Source organism: Erithacus rubecula (genome assembly GCF_903797595.1).
Source record: "Erithacus rubecula genome assembly, chromosome: 5".
NCBI classification, from domain to species: domain Eukaryota; kingdom Metazoa; phylum Chordata; class Aves; order Passeriformes; family Muscicapidae; genus Erithacus; species Erithacus rubecula.
In genome coordinates this window covers 47,316,751-47,341,899 of record NC_136687.1, presented here as the reverse complement: position 1 = coordinate 47,341,899, position 25,149 = coordinate 47,316,751, and the positions used below count along the sequence as shown (strand labels likewise).

General features: G+C 39.9%; 2 protein-coding genes across 5 annotated transcripts; both read right to left on the bottom strand.

Moving 5' to 3' along the window:
- Positions 1-1,325: 1,325 nt before the first annotated feature.
- Positions 1,326-23,075, bottom strand: UBE2D3 (ubiquitin conjugating enzyme E2 D3). Of its 4 annotated transcripts, none has more exons than XM_079307072.1 (8): positions 22,934-23,075; positions 9,462-9,525; positions 9,347-9,378; positions 6,803-6,880; positions 5,863-5,968; positions 4,401-4,494; positions 3,850-3,899; positions 1,326-2,818 (listed from the first exon to the last, which is right to left on the bottom strand). In XM_079307072.1, exons 1-7 carry the CDS (start codon positions 22,955-22,957, stop codon positions 3,851-3,853), a joined length of 447 nt encoding a protein of 148 aa, XP_079163198.1. In that variant the 5' UTR covers positions 22,958-23,075; the 3' UTR covers positions 1,326-2,818; position 3,850. The 4 variants fall into 4 exon arrangements, with proteins under 4 accessions (XP_079163198.1, XP_079163197.1, XP_079163200.1 ...); XM_079307071.1 differs by lacking the exon at positions 22,934-23,075 and adding an exon at positions 14,605-14,646; XM_079307074.1 differs by lacking the exon at positions 3,850-3,899.
- On the bottom strand, positions 21,140-22,738 carry LOC306802610 (uncharacterized protein). The gene is made up of 2 exons (XM_079307076.1): positions 22,146-22,738; positions 21,140-21,548 (listed from the first exon to the last, which is right to left on the bottom strand). Exons 1-2 carry the CDS (start codon positions 22,426-22,428, stop codon positions 21,487-21,489), a joined length of 345 nt encoding a protein of 114 aa, XP_079163202.1. The 5' UTR covers positions 22,429-22,738; the 3' UTR covers positions 21,140-21,486.
- Positions 23,076-25,149: the final 2,074 nt, after the last annotated feature.

Sequence of the window (25,149 nt, the reverse complement as noted above, 5' to 3'; positions counted from 1 at the left end):
ACCCCTCTGAAGCTATTACAGCATTTATCATGACAAAAAAAAAAATATTTTTTCCCACAGCAGGACAGGAAAACTCACATTTCCAAAACCTTCACTTTTTACATTAAGTTCAATGGGAATCCTTACACCCTCCCTATGTTCCAAAGGAACCATGATCCACTATGTAGTTTGCACACTACCTTGATGAATACCTACCAAAACCACAGGTAATCACCAATTAAGGGGTTTTTTTTTTTGTTTTGTTTTTTAGTAAGTCTTAGGATTCTTCAGTGTCCACATTAGCTCCTGTCTACCAGCTCCTCCCCTTGCCCCCCTGCTTGAACAAGAAGCCCAAATGTACAAGAAGCCTGCACCACACAGAGCTGAGTCTGCTTCAAGGACAAAACACCTACCATTTCCCACTTTGGACCTTCAGCATGCATCTGGAATATCTACAATCCTTCCTCATTCTTTCATCAAAATATACAGTTACTAATTACAAAAATTATTACAGTGGGAACGTGACACATATAAAAAAGAAAGAGGTACAGGTCCAAACAAGATTTTCATCCTCCATGTAGTATCTTACTATTCTTTCCTGACCCTTCATAATGCATACCTCCTTGTGTTCTCTAACACTTGCTGCCTTGCACCTCACAAAACATCCTTCCTAGTTGACCATGTAAGTGATTTCAGTGGGTGTGACTCCCAAGACAAAGTAATAAGCATCAAGATAACACAAGGATAAAAACAATTGAGAGCAACACATTTGTAAGCTTAAAAAAATAAATTTTTACCTCAGTTGTAATGCTACTGGCAGTTGTATTCCAATTTTCCAGCAAAATGGTGTAAGCTGGTTAGCAAAGCAGAAATTAACTGCAACTTCATCAATACATTTCAGGAAGTTGCCACTGAAGCATGTACTGCTACAGAAAGCCCAGGCTTTTAAATTCCAAGCCAACTAAACTTGAAAATTTCAAATTCACTCTTACAGTTTAGAACCAGAACAAACCATGTCCAAACTACATGTTCAAATTTTTATAAAAATTAAGGTTTAACATTTATTTTACATCTAGCTTTCCACATCCATGTGGGGACAAGGAATCAGAATGTACATAACTATAAGCAGTGCAAAAGTGGTGCCAGTGAGAAGTCACAGATGCACAATAAAGTGATAGTACAAGAATAGAGAAAATGAAGCTATGGATGTTAAGAATGGAGACCAAAAAGATTAAACAAGGAAAAATATGAAGGACGAGGGGAGGAAAGAGTTGAATGTTTAATAATGCCCTTGTTGCTGAAAGATAAACTAGTGGCACAAGACAATGGTTCTTGTAGAACAAAAATCCAATAGCAATGAGTCTTTATTCACGTTAAGTCACCTGACATGAAAAAAGTGTCTGTTGCATTAAAATAGTCATCAATGTAAATGGCAGCATGGCTGAACAAGTCCTTTTCAATGGTAACGAACATCCCACATAGTAAAGTCACTTAAACACAGCCTCATGACAATTCCCACATCAAAACAGTACTTTATTTTATAATTTTTTTGCCTCATCATTACCCCCACATTAAGATCTTTCAGTTGTCAAGTGTACAAGGTGAAGAAAAAGGTTCTCAGTCAGCAAACACAGGTGCATCAGGAAGTATCTCCACAATACACCACTTGAGATCTGCTGGGTCCCAAGTCCATTCTTGAACGCTGGGCTCCCAGCACCAAGTGCAGCCCCTACTACGGCTACACGACTATGTTAGCTTATTAATTCTGCATCAACCAGGCCGAGCAATGTGCCAACCTGCAACAGACTGAGCATTAGAACTGAAAATGGCAAAGAGTCACTCTACTGAACTTTACATCATTATTTGATGTTAAACAACGAGGCAAATGCCAACAGTATATACAAAAACCAGCTTTGCTTTTACAAAAGATTTTGTTTCCCATATTGATTAATCCAGGCAGCTAACTCATTGGTTTATGCAACTTTATTGAAGAAAATAAATCAATTACTAGTAGAGCTATTAGTTGATCACTCATCCATTGACAACTTGCATCATTTATTCAGTGCTATATTAAACAGTGTTTTGGAAGACAGATTAACTAATAGCTCCTAGCCTCCTAACAAAATTTAAATGAATTACAAAAATGTTCTTAAACCCTATTTTGGAATACAAGGGATGTTTGACTTCCAATTTCCATTCTCTGTAAAACAAGAACTGGTCATTCCTTTATTGACATGCATAAGATACATCACATTTTCTGTTCTGCTGATGCTATAGATTCAGTACCAATTCTCCAAACACATCAGTTATGAGCAAAAGTATATAATAAAACCTCAGTTCTCTAACACTGGAAAGTTTGGAACAAGATGGATGTTGCTACAGCAATATTACTTCTTTGATAGGAGAAAACTGAACACCCATCTCCCCTCCCCCCTTCAGGTGGTATCTTCAGTATCTGTTAGAGCAGTGAGGAATGTTTGTTTTTAATCTCATAACCAAGTTAGAATGAAGACATTGGCCACATAATACACATGCTCCATTAAAAAAAAATTCTGAATCTTGGGCAATTGTTCTTGTGTAACTACTTTACAGATTCTAAAAGCAGTTATTGTCCAAAGCTGGAAGAACTAAAGTCTTCTCAGATGAGCATGTGCATGAATGGAAGGAGGTAAACAAAAAAATAAAAAAGATGAGGTCTGATAGGGGAGCAGCCGGATAAGAAAATCAAAAAAGGAACAGTAATTTAAAGTTTATTCCAGCTATAATGCAGGTTATTCTGACTTTAAGGTAGCATCACATGGCATACTTCTGAGTCCATTCCCGAGATATTCTGTTGTACCTGCAGACAAAACCAGGAATTAACATCAGCATGAAAGTAACAATTTCCTAAAGTTTATAATTAAATATGACTTTATTCCCATCTCTATTCTCTTCACACTGTGAAAAGTCTCTGTTGTCTCTTGAACCCCAAAAACTGAACAATTCCCTCCCTACACCAATTAGGGTAGATACTCTCTAGTTTTTAAGAAAAGCTTTAAATTTAAGATCAGTAAATTTGCTAGAAGTCTGTTACAAAAAAAAAAAAAAAAAAAAAAAAGACTAAAAGAGAAGGAATAGAGACCATCTGGAATGCAGTAAACAAGGCAAGTATTTTATTTGGATATTATTCTTAGGTTAAGATTACAGTATATCCCATGCCATAAGTAAAGATTATTTGGTTATTAGTATCACCGGATACAAAATAACAAATTCCGATTTTAAAGAACAACAACATTCAACATTTCATTGCACTGAATATTCTTTTCACACAAATATACTGCTCAAAAATTTAAAAGGACATTAAAAGACAACTTAAAAGTACACTATTTCCACAGGAACTGAGCTGCCAATTAGTTAACACTTAACTCCATGCTTGTCAGTAAGAAGTTAATTATTAACTATACAAGCAGAATATAATCCCCATACATTGCCTAGTTTATATGTGGAAGACAGACACCGCTGATTAAAAATAACTGAAATTTGGATTGTCTGAATTCACTCATGTCTATATATGAGGCCTTGCTACAGGGCATCACTTTGAACCAAATTCTGGGTAAATACTTACCAAAACAAGTTGACAACCTGGCTCAGAACTCAGTAATTACTTCATACTAACTTTTTTTGTTTGGCCATGCAAGAGTAGTATCCGTGACAAATAGTGACTAGCCAATACATTACACACTAACCACAGATCAAGCTGTTAAATTTCCACGTTCAGTAACTGGTGCATCCATTATCTGTTAGTTAATCCAGTGCCTTAGTACATGCAGCACCCAAGTGCTGACTAATTTCCATTTTGTTAAATGCACCATAATTTGCAAATATTCTTACCCTACAGCATAGCGTATTTCTCTGTCCACTCTCTTGCTAACCTATTGTACCTAATTGGACAAATATATTTAGCATTAATATATATAAAACCCCCAAAATCTGCTTCATATAATTCTATCTGTGCAAAATACTAGATACCTTAGAAAAATGAAGATGTTGCAACACAGATTGGGAAAAAAGTTCTGCTGCCCATTTTCAAGGGAAGACCCAAAATTTAAGGCCAAGCTGCTGCCAAATGAAGGCATCAAAACAACAAAAAACTGTCTTTTCCTCTTTATGAAGATCTTACATTTATGCATGGCAAGCAAAAAAAAAGGGCAATATATATATACTGCAAAATACTTCCATGCATGTGAGAAAAAGGTCTCTTTCACCCACAGCTTCAAAGATGCTAAGCTCTTTTGTTTTTAAAGTATGCACTACCCACTTCTTTGACACACAGGTTTTCTCCACCTCAGATCTTCACAAAAGACTCAATGAACACACCTGCTGTCTGACAATGCACTCTTACAGTCTGGTAAAGTATCAGTCCTGTGCAATTCTGTACTTACTTGTCTCTGTCTGTTTTATAGATACGTGCAATCTCTGGCACTAGTGGGTCATCTGGATTTGGATCACATAGCAGTGAACAAATGGATAAGAGAACTAGGGAAAAAAAAAAAAAAAAAAAAGCATTCTCAATAGCAGAAGAGGAATGGCAATCTCAGAAACAATGGAGCAGAGATCTTTACATTAACACAATATCACCACAGGACAGAACCTAAAAGAAACTAAATTCCTGGTAAACAGCAAATATAAATTTGTAACTCACTCTTAAGTAAAAAGCCCAAACTAACTTAAAGGTTTTTAAGAACTATTTGCTTCCTGTTTCCCAAATACTTACAGCTGTCAGTACACACACAAGAACAGCACTGTTGTACCCTGCACTATGATGTAACAGCAGCCAACAAAAGCACATTATGTACTCTGATGAACAGCATATCCATAGTTCTTATCACTAAAACTACAAAATCCTCAAATTTAAGTTTTTAGTTTTTAAATGAGACTGAATTCTTTATTTGTTGTACACAAGGCAAGAATATGCTGGTCTGCACTGATAAATCTAGCACATGTTGTAAAAAACTCAGTAACACTGTTGTAGGCAACTATGAGGACTTTATCTTCTACTCTCACAGAAGCTTTAGAAGCAAACAGCGAAGCAATAAAATTAGGGAATCCACATTCAAATAACAAACTGTTTGGACAGAAGGGAATTCCAAGTTTTATAGATAAAAGAGCACTTTGAGGGATCTTTTCAAGCCACAGGGACTAGTGGCTTTGAGGCAAAACAATTTGATCATCACAAAAATATTTGAGAATTATCTTTTATTTACCGTAGTAAAATGAGGAAAGCCACAAATCTTCTCTTGCAACACAACATCAATTTATCATGAAGAAGGATCAGTAAACTTAGTTCATGAAGTAATCTAATGCAACACCAGTGGAATGTGGCAGAAAGCAGTATGTATCAATAATAGATTTATTCATCTACCACAGATATGCCAATAGAATTATGCATGTATCTCTAGGCAGGATGAAAAAAATATGCAAATTTCAGCACTAAAAGCCGACTTTAAATTAATCTTTCATTTAATATGCACATGTATCTACATGGACAGCTCCAAACAAGCAGTTTCTTAGCCTTAGCTCAAACACCCCAACACAGTCTTATTTCAATCCAAGTATCAGCAAATTCCTCTGGGTCCAAGCTGGCAAACTCTGCTAAGAATACTGAAGCAAGTAAGTGGCCAGACAGGGCCTTAAACGGCCACATAGGAGAAAGTGTTAGGGGAAAAAAAAAAATCCATCAAAAATTCAGTGTCAAACTGGCAAAACATAGGCTTGAATGAGGAAGGGAAGTTAAGGGAAATCAAAAAGATGGGCAGTAACTTTATCAAAGCTAGAAGCACAGTATTCAGCACAAGATGGAAAAAATTCTCCTTCACAAACGGAGAAAAAGCAAAAATGCTTTACCTTTAGAAATAGTTAAAGCAGGAGACCACTGTGATCTTAGAATATCAAGACAAATGCTGCCATTACTGTTAATATTTGGATGATAGATTCTTGTTGTAAATGCAACCTGCAACAAAAAAAAAAACAAAAACAAAGAGTGCATTTGTGTCTATGACAATAACTGCACCCATTCTTCTCAGTCAAGCTATCAGTCAATTCAATTTACTCTAAAATAGAAGGGTTAAGCAGTCAAACTGCACCCAATTCAGGAATTGCACCTAAGCCACAAGCTCTGAGTCTCTCACTACCAATCAGGCATTATATTTCAAATAGAGAGAGGGCAAGTATGAGTGTTTTAATCCCAGCTGCCTTTGATGAAGACACTCAACAGCAGTTGAGCAACTGCTGTCACAGACCTAAGGAACTTCCAACACTGGAGTTACTCCAAGGGTACGCCTTCATATTGACTGCAATTTGGAAGGCAAAGCTAGTGGCTGATAAAGCTACCAAAAAAAGAGCATATTTTGCAATTACAGCCAAACTCTGAACAAATAAAATTTTCACTTGATTTTAGGCACTCAGCAAACAAATCCCTACCCACAGCATCACAGTCCTACAGACCAATCCAAACAACTATACTAATACTTGACAGTCCCCTGGGCAAGAATTATATTACAGTAACACAAAGCTAATGACAAGTTTTTCTATCAATTCAGAAAACTAGAAATGAACCCAAGTATTTAAAGACATTTAGAATTCACATACATAGACTGGCTCATAAAGATTATGCTAACACACCCATTCCTGTGGGTCAGAATGGGACCAGATATCTAATAGATCATAAGAATGCCTGAAAAGAAGTGAGAAGCTGACAACACTACAATACAGATGCTGACAATTTCTGTCCTGTACTCAGTTCTTTAAAAAGCACTAATTTCACAAATGAGACAGCAATACGTACCTTAGGTGGTTTGAATGGGTAGTCTGTGGGAAAGTGAATTGTCAAGAAGAATACACCACCCTGATATGGACTGTCGTTCTGTCAAAGCAAACAAATAATTCTCCTATTATCATTTTTGGGACTACATATCACTGATAATCTTGTTTTTAAACAAACAGGGAGGAAATCTGCTTAAACCAAAATGTTGAATCCACCAATATGATGAGACCTAATTATAATTAAATTCTTACTTCCTAAGGTAAGTAATGCAGAAGACATACACATTACTTTCCGTGTGGACCTCTCCAATCTAATGCATCATAAAACCCAGCAGCTCTGACAATCCACTCACGACTACAGGGCAAAAGCATCTCAACGGCTTCTCAAGATAGGTTCAAGTTGTAATGTTAAGAGTGGCCATCTCATCAGATTCAAAACCCTCCAGCTCTGTGTTTGGAGCTTAGTTGTTATGACTACCCAAGTTTAGAGTGACCATGGACTTCCATTCCCTTCTAAATTCTGTCCTTAGCTTCAGCCCTGCAGAAGACCTGTGGGTACACAGCTAGATCCTTGTTCCTTGAAAAGAAAAAACAAAAAACCAGAAAGACATCAACAAAAAACCTCAACCACCCATCCCACCAGCACAGAGAAGCAGATAAAATAATAATCATAAGTAAATTTTTCCTCTCTTTCTGCAATCTAGTATGCAAGATTATTTTACATTCCCATGCTCCAAGGAAAGACTTACTGGGATAATTCATTCAGGTGTCAATTATAAGCAGTAAAGCAACATGTGGAACCAAAAAAAATTATAGTAAGGAGAAGAAAAAACTTGAGTGACTAAATAGGGATTGTGTAAGTCCATAGTTACAAGAAGAAAGAAGCAAATTGCTTTTAACTCAAAAATTACAACTAAATTTCTGAAATACAGCTAACAATTTCATTGTTTAACCTGAAGAATACGTTGCTGTTAATTCTGGCCTCAGTGCTAGGGAAAGTGAATTTGAGGCATATATAGTACACTTCTTCATTATTTGTTAATCAAATTCTCATCTTTATTGGAACAACATTTCACCAATGTAAGGAAATATCTGTATTACTTAATATCAGAAAATTAAAATCTGCAACAGAAGACAGGGGACTCAAACCCTCAACATGTAGGTTACACCCTATCCTATCTCTGATGAAACCTAGTGATCAAGATATAACCTCCTGTATTTGGTCAATAGATACCATATGAGGCCTTGAGGAGCCAAAAAATACCAACCCTTTCATTGGAAATATTCTGGGGATATAATTTATCAGTTACAGAAACTCCTCTTTAAAATGTGTTAAACCAAAGCACACTCTCACACACCTGGTCCAGGAAAATCACAATATCCTATTGCAGAGGTAGAAGACCAGATGATTGGTTCTACAAGCCCTGTCTGTTACTAAAGGCAGCACCACAGCAGCACTAGAAGTACTACCACCCCACTGACACACTTCTGTCAGGATACTGCCCAATCTGGAAACAGGAATGCAGACCTTCTGACACCACAAAAACCACATGGGGAAAAAAGGAGCTGTACGTTATTAAACCACAAAGGAAAACGAAAAATAATAATCCAATTTTAAATTCAACTAATGCTTAATACCTCATGACCATGCAGACACCAGCCACACAGAATCATCATAACCAGTGTAGTGCACAAAATTCCTTTGCCATTTAAGCAGGAATACAGCTATTGAACAATCCTATTTTTGAGGTACCTAGTTACAATCAGTGATGACCAGGTACTTTGGGATGAAGAGACATTTTTCAGAGCAGTGAACCTCTAATAGCCACCTCCTAATAATGCAACTGTAGCTATTTATACAGCCAAGGTCATTCAGCATCCCTGATATTTAATTCCTACTTTGTAGCCTCACGAAAACACTTGCCATCACAAGTTACAAAAGCTTTTGTCTTTTAAATACAGATAACCAGAAAACTCCAGATGTGAATTGCTTACAGGTTGTTTCCAACAAAGGCAAACATCTGGCTTCCTTAATGAGGAAAAACACGTATTCAGGTTTCAGATGCTTACTGAACATTTAACACTGACTTTCTTCTCCAGTCATAAATGAAACTTCACATTTCAGTGATTATTACCCCTTCTACGCCTTCAAGTATTCAAGATCTCAACATTACAACACCAGACTGAATAAAGATTCCCTTCTAAGATCCACACAAAAACATCCCAACAGCTAATTCCTCACAGTAGTACCTATTACAGTAGGTAATAAGATAGTAATAGGACAGTAGGTCCTATTACAAACTTCATGCTAGATTAAAACTTTGGCAAAGTTAAATGCAAGCAAAGTTTCTAGTTATTAAGTACTGGAATACATGTCCTCATAAAAAACACTGCAACAAAGTAAATGGTGGGTTTTTTTCCCCTCCCTCATTTTCCTTTACTGTAATGAAGACCTCTAGAACTTAAGTCGGATAAAGAGTTAACAAAAGTAAACCAAAAACCCACGATTTTCTCCTCAGTATGAACTACTCATTTAATATTACATCACAAGAATTAGAATACTTACAGGTCCCATAATTGTGGCTTGCCAATGAAACACTACAAAAGAAAAACTCTGCATTATTATCTAGTCATGATATGCTTTGAGTCAGCAGAACAAAACAAAGTTTAAAGTTACTTACTGTCATCTCCAACGGGACCTGCTGAACACTGTGCTGGAGGATCACGGGCTAAGTCACTAAGTTCCTTTAAGAAAACAAAAACAAGCAAAACCAGTAATTTTCACTTCATGGCCAGCAAAAACCTTTAACAGTTTTTCCATATAAAAATAAAGAAGAATTTGCAAGTAACAACTCTAAGAACCACTGCATCCAAAGCACCAAAACCAGCTATGAAGGTAAACAGCTACAATAACTATGCCTTTCCAAATTCATGTATATCACTACTGTGAAAACACTCCTGGCTGAAGAAACTAGCGGGACACAAAGCTCTAAACTGGCAAAGTCTAATCAATTTTTGATCAAGATTTACATGTACTTAGTCTTAGCTAGAGAAACATGAAGTGGAAAGAGAGAAAACTGTTGATGAGTCTTCATGAAACAGGAAACACTCAGTATGTAACATTTGACCTCAGAACCAAGAAAAGAAAGAAAAAAATCCACAGAAACTTGGTTTTGCTTTACCCACTACCTGCATCAGGGATGTGACTCACCAAGATCAAGAGAAAATTCAAGAGGCTGACAAGTGCTGTAACCAGGCAAAAAGGGGGTATTTTTTAAACTTTACATTTAAGACAATTATTGCTTTAAAATTAAAAATTACTGAACTGCAGAAACAGTTCTCTCCCTTCCCCATTACAGATTCCTGTGCATTAACAATATGGCCATGAGGAAACAAAGAAGCTCTACCTTAAATTGTTTTAATGCTCCGCAAGTCATTTGTTTGGACATTGTCTTAAAAATAAATTTACACTTTCAGTTAAAGCATGTAACAATCACCTTCTTTCTCCACTGCTCTCCCCTGACTCTAAAAAGGGCTTCAAGAGCTTCTATAGATAAATCTGAACTTGTCAAGGTATCTAGAAGTCTTGAAAAATGGCAAAATATTCGGCTCTTCTTTCATACATTAACGGTTTCAGACAGGCTGGTTTTTTTTCCTGCAAGCCTACATAAGCCATTCAATCAAGAACTTTGTCAGACATTTAAGAAAGCCAGGCATACCTATTATGCTGGAAACATATGCCTATTTGGACCAAACAGCTAACTCTTGCCTGGGAAGATCCTAATGTACAACCTTTAAGTTTCACAAATTCTGCCCTTCATAAAAATTTAATAAGTATAAGCCAACAAAAAATGAGGGAAAAAACCACCAACTTATGTTTCTTGTACCATAAACACCTTGTTCTTTGGCAAGATGATAGCTCCTGCAAACACAGAAAGAGTAATACCACTTGAACATGTTAAAGTCCATACACTTAAAAAATGCCTATCACAAATGAACAAAAAAACAACCAAACATCCCCCACCAAAAAACAAAACCACATCACCCAAAGCCAACACAATTCCCTTCCCTCCAAACACCAGGAAAATTTAGAGGTTTCCCCTCTCTACATGTATTAATTCTGATGAATTTTCCAATTAATAATATTTCTATTTTGCAGTGGCATCAGGCTGTTTTACAAAATGAAATCGTATCAGTTTTGATAAGCAATGGCACAATGAAGTTAATAGTACAGCCTATTTCATGGCTGCTGTCTGCAAAGTGTGGGCAACAGCTCTCTCCAGATCATCACAGTAAATGCTTTCAAAATGCATTTTGCTACACTCCCCAGGAATTACCAGGAGGCCAAATGACAGACTTATTTCTGGCATTTAATATCACTTCTTAGGTCCATATGTTGTTCATTATTCTCTAGAAAAATTATTAACTTAGATTTATGTTATCCATGTCAAGGCAAACAATAAATGTAGAAGAAGCTTCTGACAGAAAGGTTTTTTAAAAAATTTTCAGGGCATCTTTTTTCCATTTAATGAATACAGCAGGTTTTGTTAGTCAGGCTTATTTCTCATCAAAATGTGTTTTCCAGTTCTAAGAATGATCCATTATTTCCAAAATCTGAGAGAGAAAAAAAAAGACATAATGTCCCTTGAAGTAAGCTGTAGCAATAGAGTAAGACACAAATATTATTTTAATGCAGTTGTATAGTTATTACTGGATTTAATAGTGGAAGTACATTTAGATCCTCGAGGGGTTTTTTAAAACTATCATAGGGACTAAGAACTATGAAAATGCTCTCATGCTATTTATGAAAATTATAAAATTGAGTAGCACGAAGACAAAGATGAGAACACATCAGCATAAAGTGGACTGTTACAGATATGTGCATCGGACTAGAGAGGTCTTCAAAGGAAATTACCATCTTCAGAGAAACAAGAATTCAGTACTCAAGATAAAAATAGGTATTCTACCACAGCAGGAAAATCAGTAATTCAACATCAATAATTCAATCAGGAAAAGTAACCGCAGATGTAAGACATAAATTAAATGTAGTAAGTTCCAGTGAAACATTTGTGCAAAAAACCCTTTGGTAATGCTAAAAATAATTTAAAAGCTGAAACAAATTAATTTCAATATTCCAGATTCCAATAATTTCAAAATTGGTCTATACTCCTTTCCAACTACTTGAACTGCTCTAGGTAACAAAGTAGCAGCAACCTTCATTAATGAAAGTACTGAAGTTTTTTCTGGTATAAAACACTTCAGGTAAAAAAATCCCAAGCTAATTGCACTCATCAAAGCAGTTCAACGTACAGATAATTCTGGTAACAAATGATACACACTTGGCATTTCACCCACAGAGCAAGTAATTCACCCACTAAATTTGGGGGGAAAAAGGTGGCACCCACTTGTATTTGCTTCTCCAGGGTACTACAGTCAGGAAAGCTTGTAGTAAAACTGTTGCTTCAGCAGAGTGTGAAGGGCTGTGAAGAACTTGGGCAAACATGAAGCACATGAAGTACTACTGGTTCACAGTAACACCAGACCTACTTCTCTCTGTTGAGTGACATTTCATACCTACACAAAGAGGGAAGGCTATCTGCAGCAAGGGAGTGGAAAGACGTGAGTAACCTTAAAAAGTACCTCCTTCTGAAAGCCACAACTCTACTGAACACAACAGGCAAACTGGAAAAACTGGAAACTGAACAAGCACAGACACGTGGGCTGTGAGATCTAGAGTGCAGTTGAAGCATTTTGTTCAAGGAAAGGAAGGAGCTTTTTTTAAAGCTTCCCACTCAACAATACAAATACAAACCCACTTTCTTTCTCAGCTTAGCAATCAAGAGTAGCAATTCTATAACAAATAAATATTGAATCTCATATTTTCACGTATAAGAGCTTGCTACTTCTCTTATTACTTCTACCGTACCTACTTCTCCAACTTTGCTTCTTTTTGTTAACATGGTTTCAGTCGTGCTTTTCCTTTCTCAGGAGGTATTAAGCTGTATCCCAAATTTGCTTAAAAATCCCCAAAGTAAAACCCACGTTTTCCTGGAATCAGTTGTTACAGTTTTTCACTTCAGAGGTGGCTTAAAAGAAAAACCAAACAAAACTCTCAAGCAGCAAATGCTAAAGACTTTACATAGAAACAACAGACCAAGTTTGGTGAGGAAGGACACGCTACGCACCTATCGGAAAGGATTACTCTTGAATTAAAACTGTGACCACCAGTCTCTGTCACTGCCAGAGGTTTCCGGTGCAGCTCCAGCATGTCACTGTTTCTGTGCCCCAGTTTCCAAATATAAAGTGGGATAGTTCCTACCTCTCCACAAGGATGATTAGTCACCCAGCATTTTACAGACTAGAACACTGTTAAAAGAGTAAGCACCAATGCTACTGTTAGAGGACAACAGCAGTGTAACACAGATGAGGAGCAATACATGTACAATTCTGCAATGGAGTTTTGGAAAACAGAGATGAATATAAATAGAGCAGCAGTACCTATCACTGCAACAGATTTGCTCTAACACAAATTCAGCACCATTGTCCTCTGCCAGCTTCACATTAGGTTTCTAGCAAGATTCAGTTCCACTGGTGAAACAGCCCCATTTTTTATCTCCTCCCTTCTCTTTCACTACACATTTATCTGAAAACTAATAGAAAACCCCAAAGCAGTACTTTCAAGGAAAAAAAAAAAAAAAGCTTATAAAAAAGCTAACTAATCTGCTAGGTTTACAGCAAAATAATCATAACTTACACAGAAAATATGGCCTAAGCTTCATGTGAGATTCAAAACTCACACATGTGAGTGTGAATGCAGGACTATGATCCTGTAATAAAACCAGAAATATCTTTCTTTTCGTAACAGAAAAGAAAAAAAATCTCTCAAACAACTCCCCTCCACGAGCTATTTAAAAGATTACAGAAGCCATTTAAAGAATGAAGAAACTTTGAAGACCAATAAAGGATATCTCATCCAAATATTCATGAAGAAAAGAAGGTCCCAGAAAATTCTGTAAATGACAGCCTGGTGCCTATCAATCTGTCTTCTTACAAGGTACGAAATAACACAGTATCTGCACCAGTTTCTTCCCATTTGTTAGATTCCATTCTCCCTGTAACACTACAACATTTTTTTAGTTTAAACTGGAAATAGCCAGGCCTTACTTTTAATGATAGTAACAGCTGACTTAAACACAGTGACAGAAGATCACTCCTACCAGAATGACTGAAGATTGACCTCCACAGGCCTTAAACTCACAGTTACATTTAATATTGGTCCATAACACAGGTATTGGTTAAAATTGTATATTGCAGCTTTCTGGTTTTTACTCAAGAGAGCGTAGAGGAGTTAATTTGCTTTACATTCTCAGAAAATAACTTGGAGGACATGAAAAGTGATATGCAGTTAAATAAGAAATTAAAAAATCCACCGTCAACCAAAAAAAAACCCCAAAAAAACTCAAAAAAAAAAAAAAAAAAACCCTCAAAAAAAAAAAGAAGAAAAAAAACCCCAAAAAACAACAATCCAACCAAAAAAGGACAAAGAGAAGAGAGAACACTTAAGTCAACAAAAAAAAAAAAAAAAAAATCAACATTTATTAACTGAACTGTTTGTCTAATGATGCGTCAAATAGGACATTTCAAACTCTAGGCAACCAAAACTTCATCACTGCATTAGTCTTACTCATTAGCTCACAGCTGAAAACAGCTTTAAAAAAGAAGGAAGGATTGGAAGCAGCTATAAAGGGATGGGAAGAACATTTAAGCCTGTTTGAAGATTAGGAAGTGTCAAGCAGCAAAGAACTACTGCCTCATCCCACACACCTGCATTTGAAACATTCGTTTCAGCATGGAAATTAATTACACCTGGAAGCAGAAAAGTAACAGTTTGTAAGGACACTCTAAGGATATCTAAGCTGAGTAAGAAAGCAATGGCATAGTAGACATCACAAAACAAATGTAACCAGCAGAAAATTATCAGTTTTAAACAAGCTGGCCTTTTGGTGAATAATAAATAGATAAAAGCAATGTGTAATGGCAGCGCACGATATCAAAATATGTAGGTTCCTTTTGATTAAAAAAGGGTATTAGAGCAAATATGCAGAGAAAACACATGAAAAGCAGCCAGAGAAGAGCAAGGACAAAGAGCACAGAAAGTTTTTTTAAGAAATCCAAAACAACTAGGAATGTAACAGTTGTTGATTCTCCCACATTGATTATTCTGCTTCTACTTTTCATGGCTCTTACTTTAGTCTTTAATACTGGATTTTTCATCCTACACCCCACATACTGTTTGTGCAGTGTCTAGATATAATACCATTGTGGTATAATAAAAGACAAACATTGGAATATTCTTTTTTTAAGTCTTGCACTCAAGGAAGGAAATGCCAGACTGTTGTGCCACTGTAATTAAATCACTTAGTGTACTTGGACTGTGATACAAACTACTCAGGTGACTACCAACTATCTCTTGACAGAAACTACCTCTCAGTACACAAGCCCTTTGTGAATGAGAGTATTGTCTACAGCTGTTCTCATCTGTTCTGAAATCTGGAACGTGTACAATGCAGGTAATGGTTTTTGGGAAATTTCAGAGTTACTAAAATGGCTCTCTACTTATTCCATTGTTTTGCAGAGTAGTTGAACAGATCCAACTGAAAAAGGAATGTAGTCACAGATTTTGCTTTCCTGGTCACTCCCTAAAGGCTTTCAGAACAAACTTTAAAAAAAAGATGGCAACTACACACCTGTAACTGTGCTTTGGACTCAAAAGTACAGTTTGTTTCCCCTAAAGTAACCAAAACCACAGAAGCTGTCTTACTCAAGATGAAGAAAATCTGACTGTTTAATACACATAAATTATCATACTCTGAAAACAGCAGAACTTATTAAAACACAACTATGCTCAGTGTAGAATGAGGACTGTATACAATGGCTAAAGTACATTGAAGGGATAAATGTGAAGTGAAGCACTAGTTAACTACAGAGTCATTCAATGATAGCTGGGTTTTTTAATTTTGCCATTTCCGAGCTTCTGAGTAATTGGATACTGAAAATTTAGCATGGCTTTTCCCTTGGGAGTTTTTTCCTGCAAGAACCACAGCAATCTTTGGTTCTGTAACCCAGGATGGCAATGCAGCCCTCAAAGAAGAGGGAAACTGGTATGAACAGAACACACGAGAAACACCAAGATGCATCTTGCCAAATGAAACAGAATGACTGGGAAACAAAGGGGCAGATGAAATTCAGTACAGACAAATGTAAACTGATGCAGTTGGAAAGAAGTTTATACTCGAAGTAAGGCACTCTGTCCTGATGGCTACGTCTCAGAAATGTGATTAGGGCACTGTGCTAGACATTTTCACACAAATGCTTACTCAATATTCCTTAGATGCTGGAGTTCAGCAGCATTATGCAACAGCCTCCCAACATGCTGCCCTTCAGCTTGCTGAGGGCACAGTAACTTAGAGCAGCATTTGACACAAAACCAGAAGCAGCACCTGTACACCCTGCTCTCCATGTCACAGAAGACTCCCAGCATTTGCCAAGACTATACAAACAACTGCAGGACAAGTCTTTGTAGAAATGTATTCTAACAAATAACACCATGTCTGTAATCAGCATGGTGAATTCGCAGTTTAGCAATAGCTTGATATATTATTCGAAATTTATTAATTAACCTAACAAACTCTGAAACTCAGCTCTCCATTTAAAAAAAACCAAAGCTGTCTTGACTTCCACCAGTTTGTATTTTGTATGAAAACAAAGATGCATGTGAAAGTTATTACAATATACCATAGGAGTGTATTCTTTGGACACAACTATGTGGGATTGACTACCCTGCCGTAACTACAATGTACAATTATCTTATCATATTATGCTATTTCTGAAAGTACCCTTCATAATCGTTCCAAAGGCCTGTATTTGGGTTAGGTACAGTTACACGCAACATCAACTCACACCAAGACACAGTTCTGTGTTTTGGTGGTGATTGGTTTAGTTTTTTACACTATCTGGAGTACAACTGCTCTCACAGCTGAGTTCCACCTCAGCTATCTAGATAATAACGATGTACAGAAGGATCTTAAAAAACAACCTAAAGCATCTTGGCATCTACACTCAGTTCAACTTGTAACTCTGGTGTCCAGATACTTGTGGAAAAGTTTAAATGTTGGTCACCTTTTTCTACTGGGCCAGAATATTTGCAAAGCAGTCCACAATCCTATTATCTTGCTTTCTTAAGACCATAATAAAAATCCATCACAGTAGGAAAAAAACTGCAGGAGATCTTGAAGATAACTTGTGTATCACACATCCCAAAGGGATGATGTTCAGAACAAAGCCTTCTTTTAAATAAAAACTTAATACTGAGGTTTACTGTTGGTAATAGTTTCCCTATCTGTTTAGCTTTCAGTCCTGAATCCTGTAATGCTCTATTTCCAGTATTAAACTTTGTCTACATCCAAGTGTTTTTAGAAAGAACTGTCAAAGGCATTAAACTAATTTAAACTTGTGAATATAACTTCAACCTTTTTTTTTGCAAAGCTTCCCCAACACAACTACCAAATTTAATCAGATCAGTGCCCTGCAGAAGACTAGTGAAGAAAAACTTTTTTTTTTGTTTTTTAATTTTGTTTTCTTTAATCTCCTGCATTTTTCATTTAGAGTTTAAGACATTAAATTTATATTCCAAAGTTCACAAAACTGTCAGATACGTGCAACTCGACACAATTTAAGACCCTCTTCTGATAAAACCGACTTCACAAAAAGCAACCACATTTAAAAATGAGCTACTGACTGCAATTATATATATACACACACACCACATTCACACTGCTGCTTTCATTCCTTTATTTTTTCCTGCATATTCTGTCAGGTGTCAATCACAGTAAAGAATGTCTGTAGCTCAGTTCTTCCAATTCAAGCTATAGCATCTTAGCCTAAAACCATCAACAGAAGTCAGCTTATTCTGAGAGATCAGACCTAATGCTGAGATGCAGACCACAAGTTCCCTTCTGCCAGCTCTGATGCACAGGGGAGGGACCTACAAGGCAGACAATTAAAGTGGCAAAACCTTTGTATTTGCAACACAAAAATTTATCCAGGATGACGTATCAATGCCCTAATACCAATGACATAAAAGCTCAACTGTTTCCCACTCCTCCTTACCAGCTGTCCCAAGACATCTTAGAGAAGGTTAAGAACCTCCATCCTCTCTCCAACAGCTCAGCCCAGTGGATGCAGAGAACACATCCACGGGTAGAGGATAACAGCAGGCTGTAACTGCACTCCACAAGGAACAGAGAGATGCCTTTGGCAAGAGGCAGTTCGCTGATCAGTACCCAACAGCTGCTGCTTACAGCTGTTTACATCCTTCTCCACTCCCCTATCCACTAACCATGAGCTCAGAGAAAAGACTCACAACTGGTTACCGACTGGGCAGGAAGCTGAAGGAAGCTTGGTTCTGTGGAGTTACACATCAGGCCTTCTGTAGAAGAAACTCACACTAGGAATAACAGCAAAAGTGCAGACTTATTTTCAAAACCAGATCTGTAAAAGCTGGAATGATCATAAAGATCACAAGAGCTGGCCAACGTTTTCACTCTGTATACCCACCCAAACCCTTGATATACTGAAGGACTCTTTTTGAAGTATGCAAAGAAGTACCCATCTAATGGAATATTGATCTCTGAAGTTCTTTGTATCACTTAAGTGAGACAACAATACCCATTCTCTTCCCACTCCAATGCACACATTTAAAGTTCTGTGCTGACTGGGAATTTGTTTCACAAGCACTGTGTTCAATTAACAAGAGAAATCTTTAAGTTATCGCAGTCCAAACTTTCCAGCTAAGGAAGCTTGGTTTTCCTCTCCCGTTAAAAAAAAAAATTATCAGTTCTCAAAACACATTTAATACTTCATTAATAAATGCTGGTTTTCAATACAGAGTACTGAATCTACCCCATTAAGAAACATTCTTTTCATTTTAATGATATTCACTTCATAGTAGAAATGTCACTTCTATTTGGATAAGCTAAATCTTAAACAGAATTTAAATGATGACAGCTTTCATCTAATGCTGACTTTTTAAAAACATTTGAGTTCTTCAATACTAGGGCCTCCCAAACTCCATTACTGCAGTATGAAGATTTAAAAACCAACCACTGCCTTCTGGCTCAATGTGTCCCTTCTTACCACCAAGCATGATAGCTGTGCTGAATTACCTACCCAAGGCAGGGCTTAGTCTAGCCCTGGAATTCACAATTAAGGTGAAATTACAGTAAAAAAGGTAATTTAATACATAGAGAGAGCATTTACAAAGGTTTAAAGCATTTCAACTAAGCTTATATCAACTGAATTTCATTAGCTTGCTAATCTTTATTTTCTGAGCCCCTAAACACAAAAATTCAGACTTACTTCTAGACATTCATTCAAAGCATGAGTTCATTCACTTAACTTCAAGTTATTCAACTATTTTGAAAAAGCCCAACAAACAAAATACAAGACTGCTCGCAAAAGTGTCAGGGGTTTCATCCAGAGAAGAAAACTTACTTCCAACCAGCTTTATTATTGATAATTTTTTTAATTCAAACCAAGCTCAAAAAGAAAAAAGTAGCAGTCAAAAAATAAAGTAATAAGAAGTCTTTGTAACTCTTCAACTTTGGTTAAATTAATGCAGGTTTCCATGCAGTCCTTACTGATGCATATTACACCTTATCTCTGAAAAATACTGTATTTCTAGGGTTAGCAGCATTTCTTACTATGAGCATCTCGAGAAGGGGGGTTAAAGTTGCAATTAATTATACATCTAGGAACAGTGCTGGAGGCTATAGCCTGAGGAAAATAGTTATTCAGCCTCCATTCCACCAGTACTATCTGTACTTAAGCAGCAATAAATGGTTTCGCCACCTTCAGCCTTTAGCTTCCAGGATGCCAACTCCACTTAGGATTTTCTAATAAATTATTCCAATATAATGATGCTGGTTTGTGCTATGCTTAATCAAATGGCCATAAAACACAGCAGGCACAAGCTTTCTTAAGGATTACACAGATGAGACATTTCATGCATACATCTCCTGTATTAATTCTATTTTTAGCCTATCAAGAGCATTTAGGCCACTTATATTACTTCATTTTAGTGGATGTGTTTGTGATAAAATGGATGCATACTAATGATGTAACATTCCAAGTTTTCCAAATTTTATGCATTCCTGATTCCCTACTCCTACAAAAATGCTTCCCTGCCACTGGATCATCATCATTTGAAGCGGAAGCTCCAGCGTGCAGCAGCAATTACAGGATGTGTTTCCAGCAAGCACCATTGACACTTCAGACCAAGACAATGTGCCACAGCTTGCACCAAGCATTTAGACACATGCTCATAAATAAACACAAATTTCTTGATAATTCTGGAGAGAAAAAAAAAATGGGGAAAAATTTCATCCTCGGGAAAAAAACCCCACTCAATTTTAAGATACAGGTTCACATTATGCCCTGGGAAAAGAATTTGCTTGTTATCATAAAACAACTGCTAAGCAAGCCATATCAAGGACAGTTTTGCCAACTGAACACAAGCTGCCCCCAGAGCAGATGGCACTGATGCCATGACAAACTCCAGCATAACAATCATTCTGGGACTGGCTGTGCACCTGACAACTACTTCAATTTGGGGAGTGCTTTATACAGAGTGTTCCAGAAGAAGTCAACCCAACACATAGATACTCCTTTACTTTCATTTTCAAAATGAAGCAGAATTTTCCAGTTATGTCTTAAGACTGGCTGTATTCTGAACATGCAACAGACTTCAGATTAAAGGTACACACACACAGAGTCTCAAAGTAGTTTACTCAATATAATTAAAAATGTTATTTTGTCTGATATGTCAAGTCCACAATGAGGGAGTCAATCAAACTGACTGAAAATATCTTCACTGGTACATTCAGGATGTCATCTTTCGCAGGAGACAATGAATTCTAGTCCTAGACAAGTTATAAAACAAACTAAAACAGCTATGTGTGATTACATTGTTCTGAGGTTCTGGTTTCTCTTTAGCCTGTTCTCTACTGCAAAAGGCATATTACAAGGAAGCAGAGAGTTCCAAGGTCTGAACTCTGATCTTACAGTTGGAAGACAGGGAATCCCAGCTTACCAGTTACACTGCCATTCTCTCTGGGCTTTACTGGTTGACAGGATTAAAATTAAAGTCACAACCATTTTGTTACAGAACTGGCCCTGCTATTTTTTATGTCAGCATCAGACCCTGAAAACATATGTACTGGAAACCAGTACAATAAAGAAAGATGCAAAGAATGGTTTCATTCCACAAAAAGTTCAACTTCCAGGCCAGAAATATAAAAAAAAAACACAAAGAAAAAACCCTAACTCAACTATCTTCCAAATCCTAAACTCTTGCACTGGATAAATGAAGAACCTCGTTACTACACAGTGCAACAGAGTGTAAGGACCAACAAAGGACAAGAGACTGTACACAACGGGCCAAAACGCTGAAGTCACAGATGACTTACTGCTGCTTCAAGAGTCACGCTGAATCGTTTTCAGGTACTGACCACGAAGTAAGTGGGGGCTAGTCTCGGTTTACATCTGACAATAAATTCTTACCTGCAGTGCCTGAATGTGTTTCATAAACATGAGTTGATGACAAAGCATACCAGGGAGTATCCTAGCTGTGTTTCAAGGCAAGTGATATCATCCACTAACACAGGGAGCAAGTCTTGATGGCAGATTCGAAAGGAATTGTTTTGAAATTCCTGCCAGAGCATAGCCATAATTCAAAAACAATCCATTCACCTAGCTAACCAGAAGGGATTCAAAATTTTCGAGGATAACAGTACTATCCATTCACTAAAAAACACATCAAAAACTGCCTGTTTTGTCTAAAATTACTACCACAAGCATTGCATGAAATTAAAGGCAGACTAACAGGCGGCATAAAGTTTACACACTGTCTACAAAAGGTGTTTTGTGCACCGAAATTCACTGATTTCAGGACACACTGACGTTCTGCCATCTTGGCAGGCTGTGAGATGACCAAGAAACTCCTCTGAGCTCTTGAAACACGTAAATGCTCCACGTAGCTCGCGTAAGGAGCACAGACCAACAGCGACTTCCCGGTAACGCCGCTGCGTTCCCATCGCCTTCTGCCATTACATCCCAGCAATTCCCAAACCTGCCGAGAAAACCTAAACCTGTCTAGGGGCAACTTCACACCGGGAGCCTGCTTACCCTGGGAGAGGTTTAATAAAAACCAACTAACACCGCCGGGAAAAAAAAAAAAAATTAAAGAAAAATTTAAAAAAGGAAAAAATTTTAAAAAAACCAAAACCAAACCAACAAACTTTCATCACCTCGGCATTTTTTCCGAGTTAGCCGCGGCGAAATTGCTCCACCCGGCTCCGATTGTGCAACGGGAGAGGCGGCGGCGCGCAGCGCGCTCCCGCCGGGCGCGGGGGGAAGCGATTCCCGGACGGGCGATGGGTTCCCGGTGGCCCCGAGGGCCCCGGAGCGGCAGAGAGGGGCGACTGCGGGGCGAGGGCAGCACCGCGGCGGCTGCTCCGTGTGTCCGTGTCGCGTTATTGCGGAACGCGAGGGATCCCGGAAAGCGCCCGGGCCAGGCGGACCCGCCGCCATCTTACAATGCGGGAGAGAAGTTGCACAGCAGAGGGGAGAACCCGGCCGTGGGGCCCAGCTGCTGCCCCGGGCAGCGCCACCATCGCGCCGAAACCCCCCGGCACACACGGGCCGGCGCCATCCGGGCCGGCTTCGGCGGAAGGAAAGCGGCAGCGACCCCGGGCTGCGCTGACATCCGAACAGCCCCGGGAGCTGCCTCTCTCCGACCCACCCCCCCCCCCTCCTCCGGCCGCCGCCCTCAGGAAGGGGCCAGGCCGAGCTCAGGCCCGGAGAGAGCGGCCTCACCGCCCCAGCCAGGCCGCGGCCCCGCCGGAAGGAGCCGCCGGCTCCCGGCCTCGCCAGCCTCCGCCTCTCCCCCCCCGCCCGTCTTCTACAGGGGCGAGGGGGGGGAAGGTGATAGGGAAAGGGGAAGAAAAAAACCCAAAAATAACAATAAAAAGAAGGGCGAAGCGGTGAAGGGGGAGGAGGGGACGGCGGAGGAGGAGGAGCCGCGGTGCTCACTCACCTTGTTGATGCGTTTCAGCGCCATTGTGTGTGTGCGAGTGCCGGGCCCGTCTACGCGCCGCGGTGACTCCGCGCTCCGCTCGGGGGGCCGGGAGGGAGGAGGAGGAGGAGAGGAGAGGAGGAGGAGGAGAACGGGGAGGAAGGCGGAGAGGGGGGAGGGGGCAGCTGCTCTTCTCCTTCCTCCGGAAACAGCCGGGGGGGCGCCCGACCGGCTGGCCGCCCGAAGTCCTGCCTGCCTGCGGGCAGCGGGGCCGTGAGGCTACCGGGGGAGCGCTCCGCCCGCCGCCGCCCGTCACGGCCGGGAGAGGGTGCGAGGTGCGGGGAGAGCCGAGAGGCGCCGCCCGCCCAAGGGAGTGCGAGAGAGGAAGGGCGAGAGAGCCCCGCGCTGCCGCCGCTGGCCAGGCCCGGACGCCGCGGGAGGGAGGGAGGCGGGGCCGGGCCCGGCACGCCGCCGCCAACGGCTCCCGGGGCGGGGCGAGGCCCGAGAGGCGGGGCCAGGGGCGAACGGGCGGGGCAGGGGAAGGAAGGTTCTGGGGCCGCCCGCGGCGGCTTCGGCACCGCTGTGCGGCTCTTCCTGCCCGCGGCTCCTGGCGGTCGCGGCGGGCTCTGGGGCTCGGCGGCTCCCGGGGCTCGGCGGCGGGCGCGCTCCGCTGACGGCGGGTCCCGCCCCGCCCGCCTCCCCGCGAAATGGCGGCAGCGGCCGGATCTAGGCCCGCCCGCTGACGCGGCGGCGCGGTGTTCCTCCGCGCGTCAGCTGTGTGTCAGCGCCGCGGAGGGGTCACCGCCCGCGCCCCGTGGGGGAGCGGGGCTCCTCCGCATGGATCCTGGAAGAGCCCCCGCTCCCCCTCGGGCGCGGCCGCCGCGGCGCCCCTGGCACGGAGCACGGCCCCACAGCCGTGGGTTTGCGCCCTCGGCCGCCGTGCGAGTGACGAAGCTAAAGATCTGCTCTTGCATAGGAACAGCGCAGGCCTGCTCTAACGGGCCTGGGCGCTTCCTTTGAGTGGCATATCGGCACACCAAACCAAGTATCCCAGTGTAGGGGGAAAAAACAGCACCAAAGGGAAGGTACGGTCACTGTCAGTACAAGGGCCATCAAAGAGAATCATATAATCATTAAAATTGAAAGTGACCTTTAAAATCATAAAGTCCAATTTTATCACGTGGCATTACTACTGTAACCCCTAAATCAGCCAGTGCCAATTGCAGACACCTCTTGAGCATCTCCGGGAATGGTGACTCTACCACCTTCCTGGACAGCTTATTCCAATGCCTGACCACCTGAACACTGAAAAGAGTTATTCTAATACCTAATTTGAAGCTACCCTGTTTCACCTTGACCTAGTCCCTCACAGCAGGTGGTCTCAAAATGACTGACCCCACCTCACGGCAACCTTTTAGGTAGTTCTAGAATGATGAGGAATAATTATTTTATTTACAGTGATACCATCTGTCGCACTTCCAGCTCCTTGGAGGCTTTTTATTTTGTGCAGCAACGGCCAACAGATCACTCTCAGCCGGGTGAGTTTTTTCTCCACAGTAATAAATTGTGCAGTTCTATGCATAGTTCTCCACACGAGGAAGGACTCCTACCACATTTCTGTGAAACAAGAAGAGAAAAATTGCCCTTTTGCTGTAATGATGGGATGTATTCCAGTGACAAACATGGCATTTGCTGTCCAGGGGGAATGTCCACAAATTTGCACTGGACTCAGTTTGTGTTCGTTGTAGTGCCGTAGTGTTGGTTATCTTGCTGTCTAGGACACTAATTATTATTAGAGGAGGCAGAATATTCAGAAAAGCTTACTGTACAACAACATTTTCAGTATGAAGCTTGATAATAGGCAGCAGTGAATTAGGAGAGCAGTGGGGGTATTTTATTACTTTTAAAAATACCACTGTAGTCGGACTACCATAGTTTTTTAACACTGATATTTACAGGTAAATAGAAAACAATGCCTTGTACTTGTAAAGTCAAGTTATCTTACTATGATTTCCTAAACCAATCCTAGCAACTTCCTTATGCAGTCTTCATTTTCTGCTTATTCTTTTACTAGTACTGAACAGCATGTTCAGGAAGTGTAATTGCAAACTATTTGATTCTTGTTCTTATCATCTTAGTCAGAATATTGCTGAAGAACACCTTGCTGTTCCTCCTTTGGATTAGGGATGCTATTGCACTGCTCCAAATCACCAGCGTGTCTATCTTTGCACTACAGA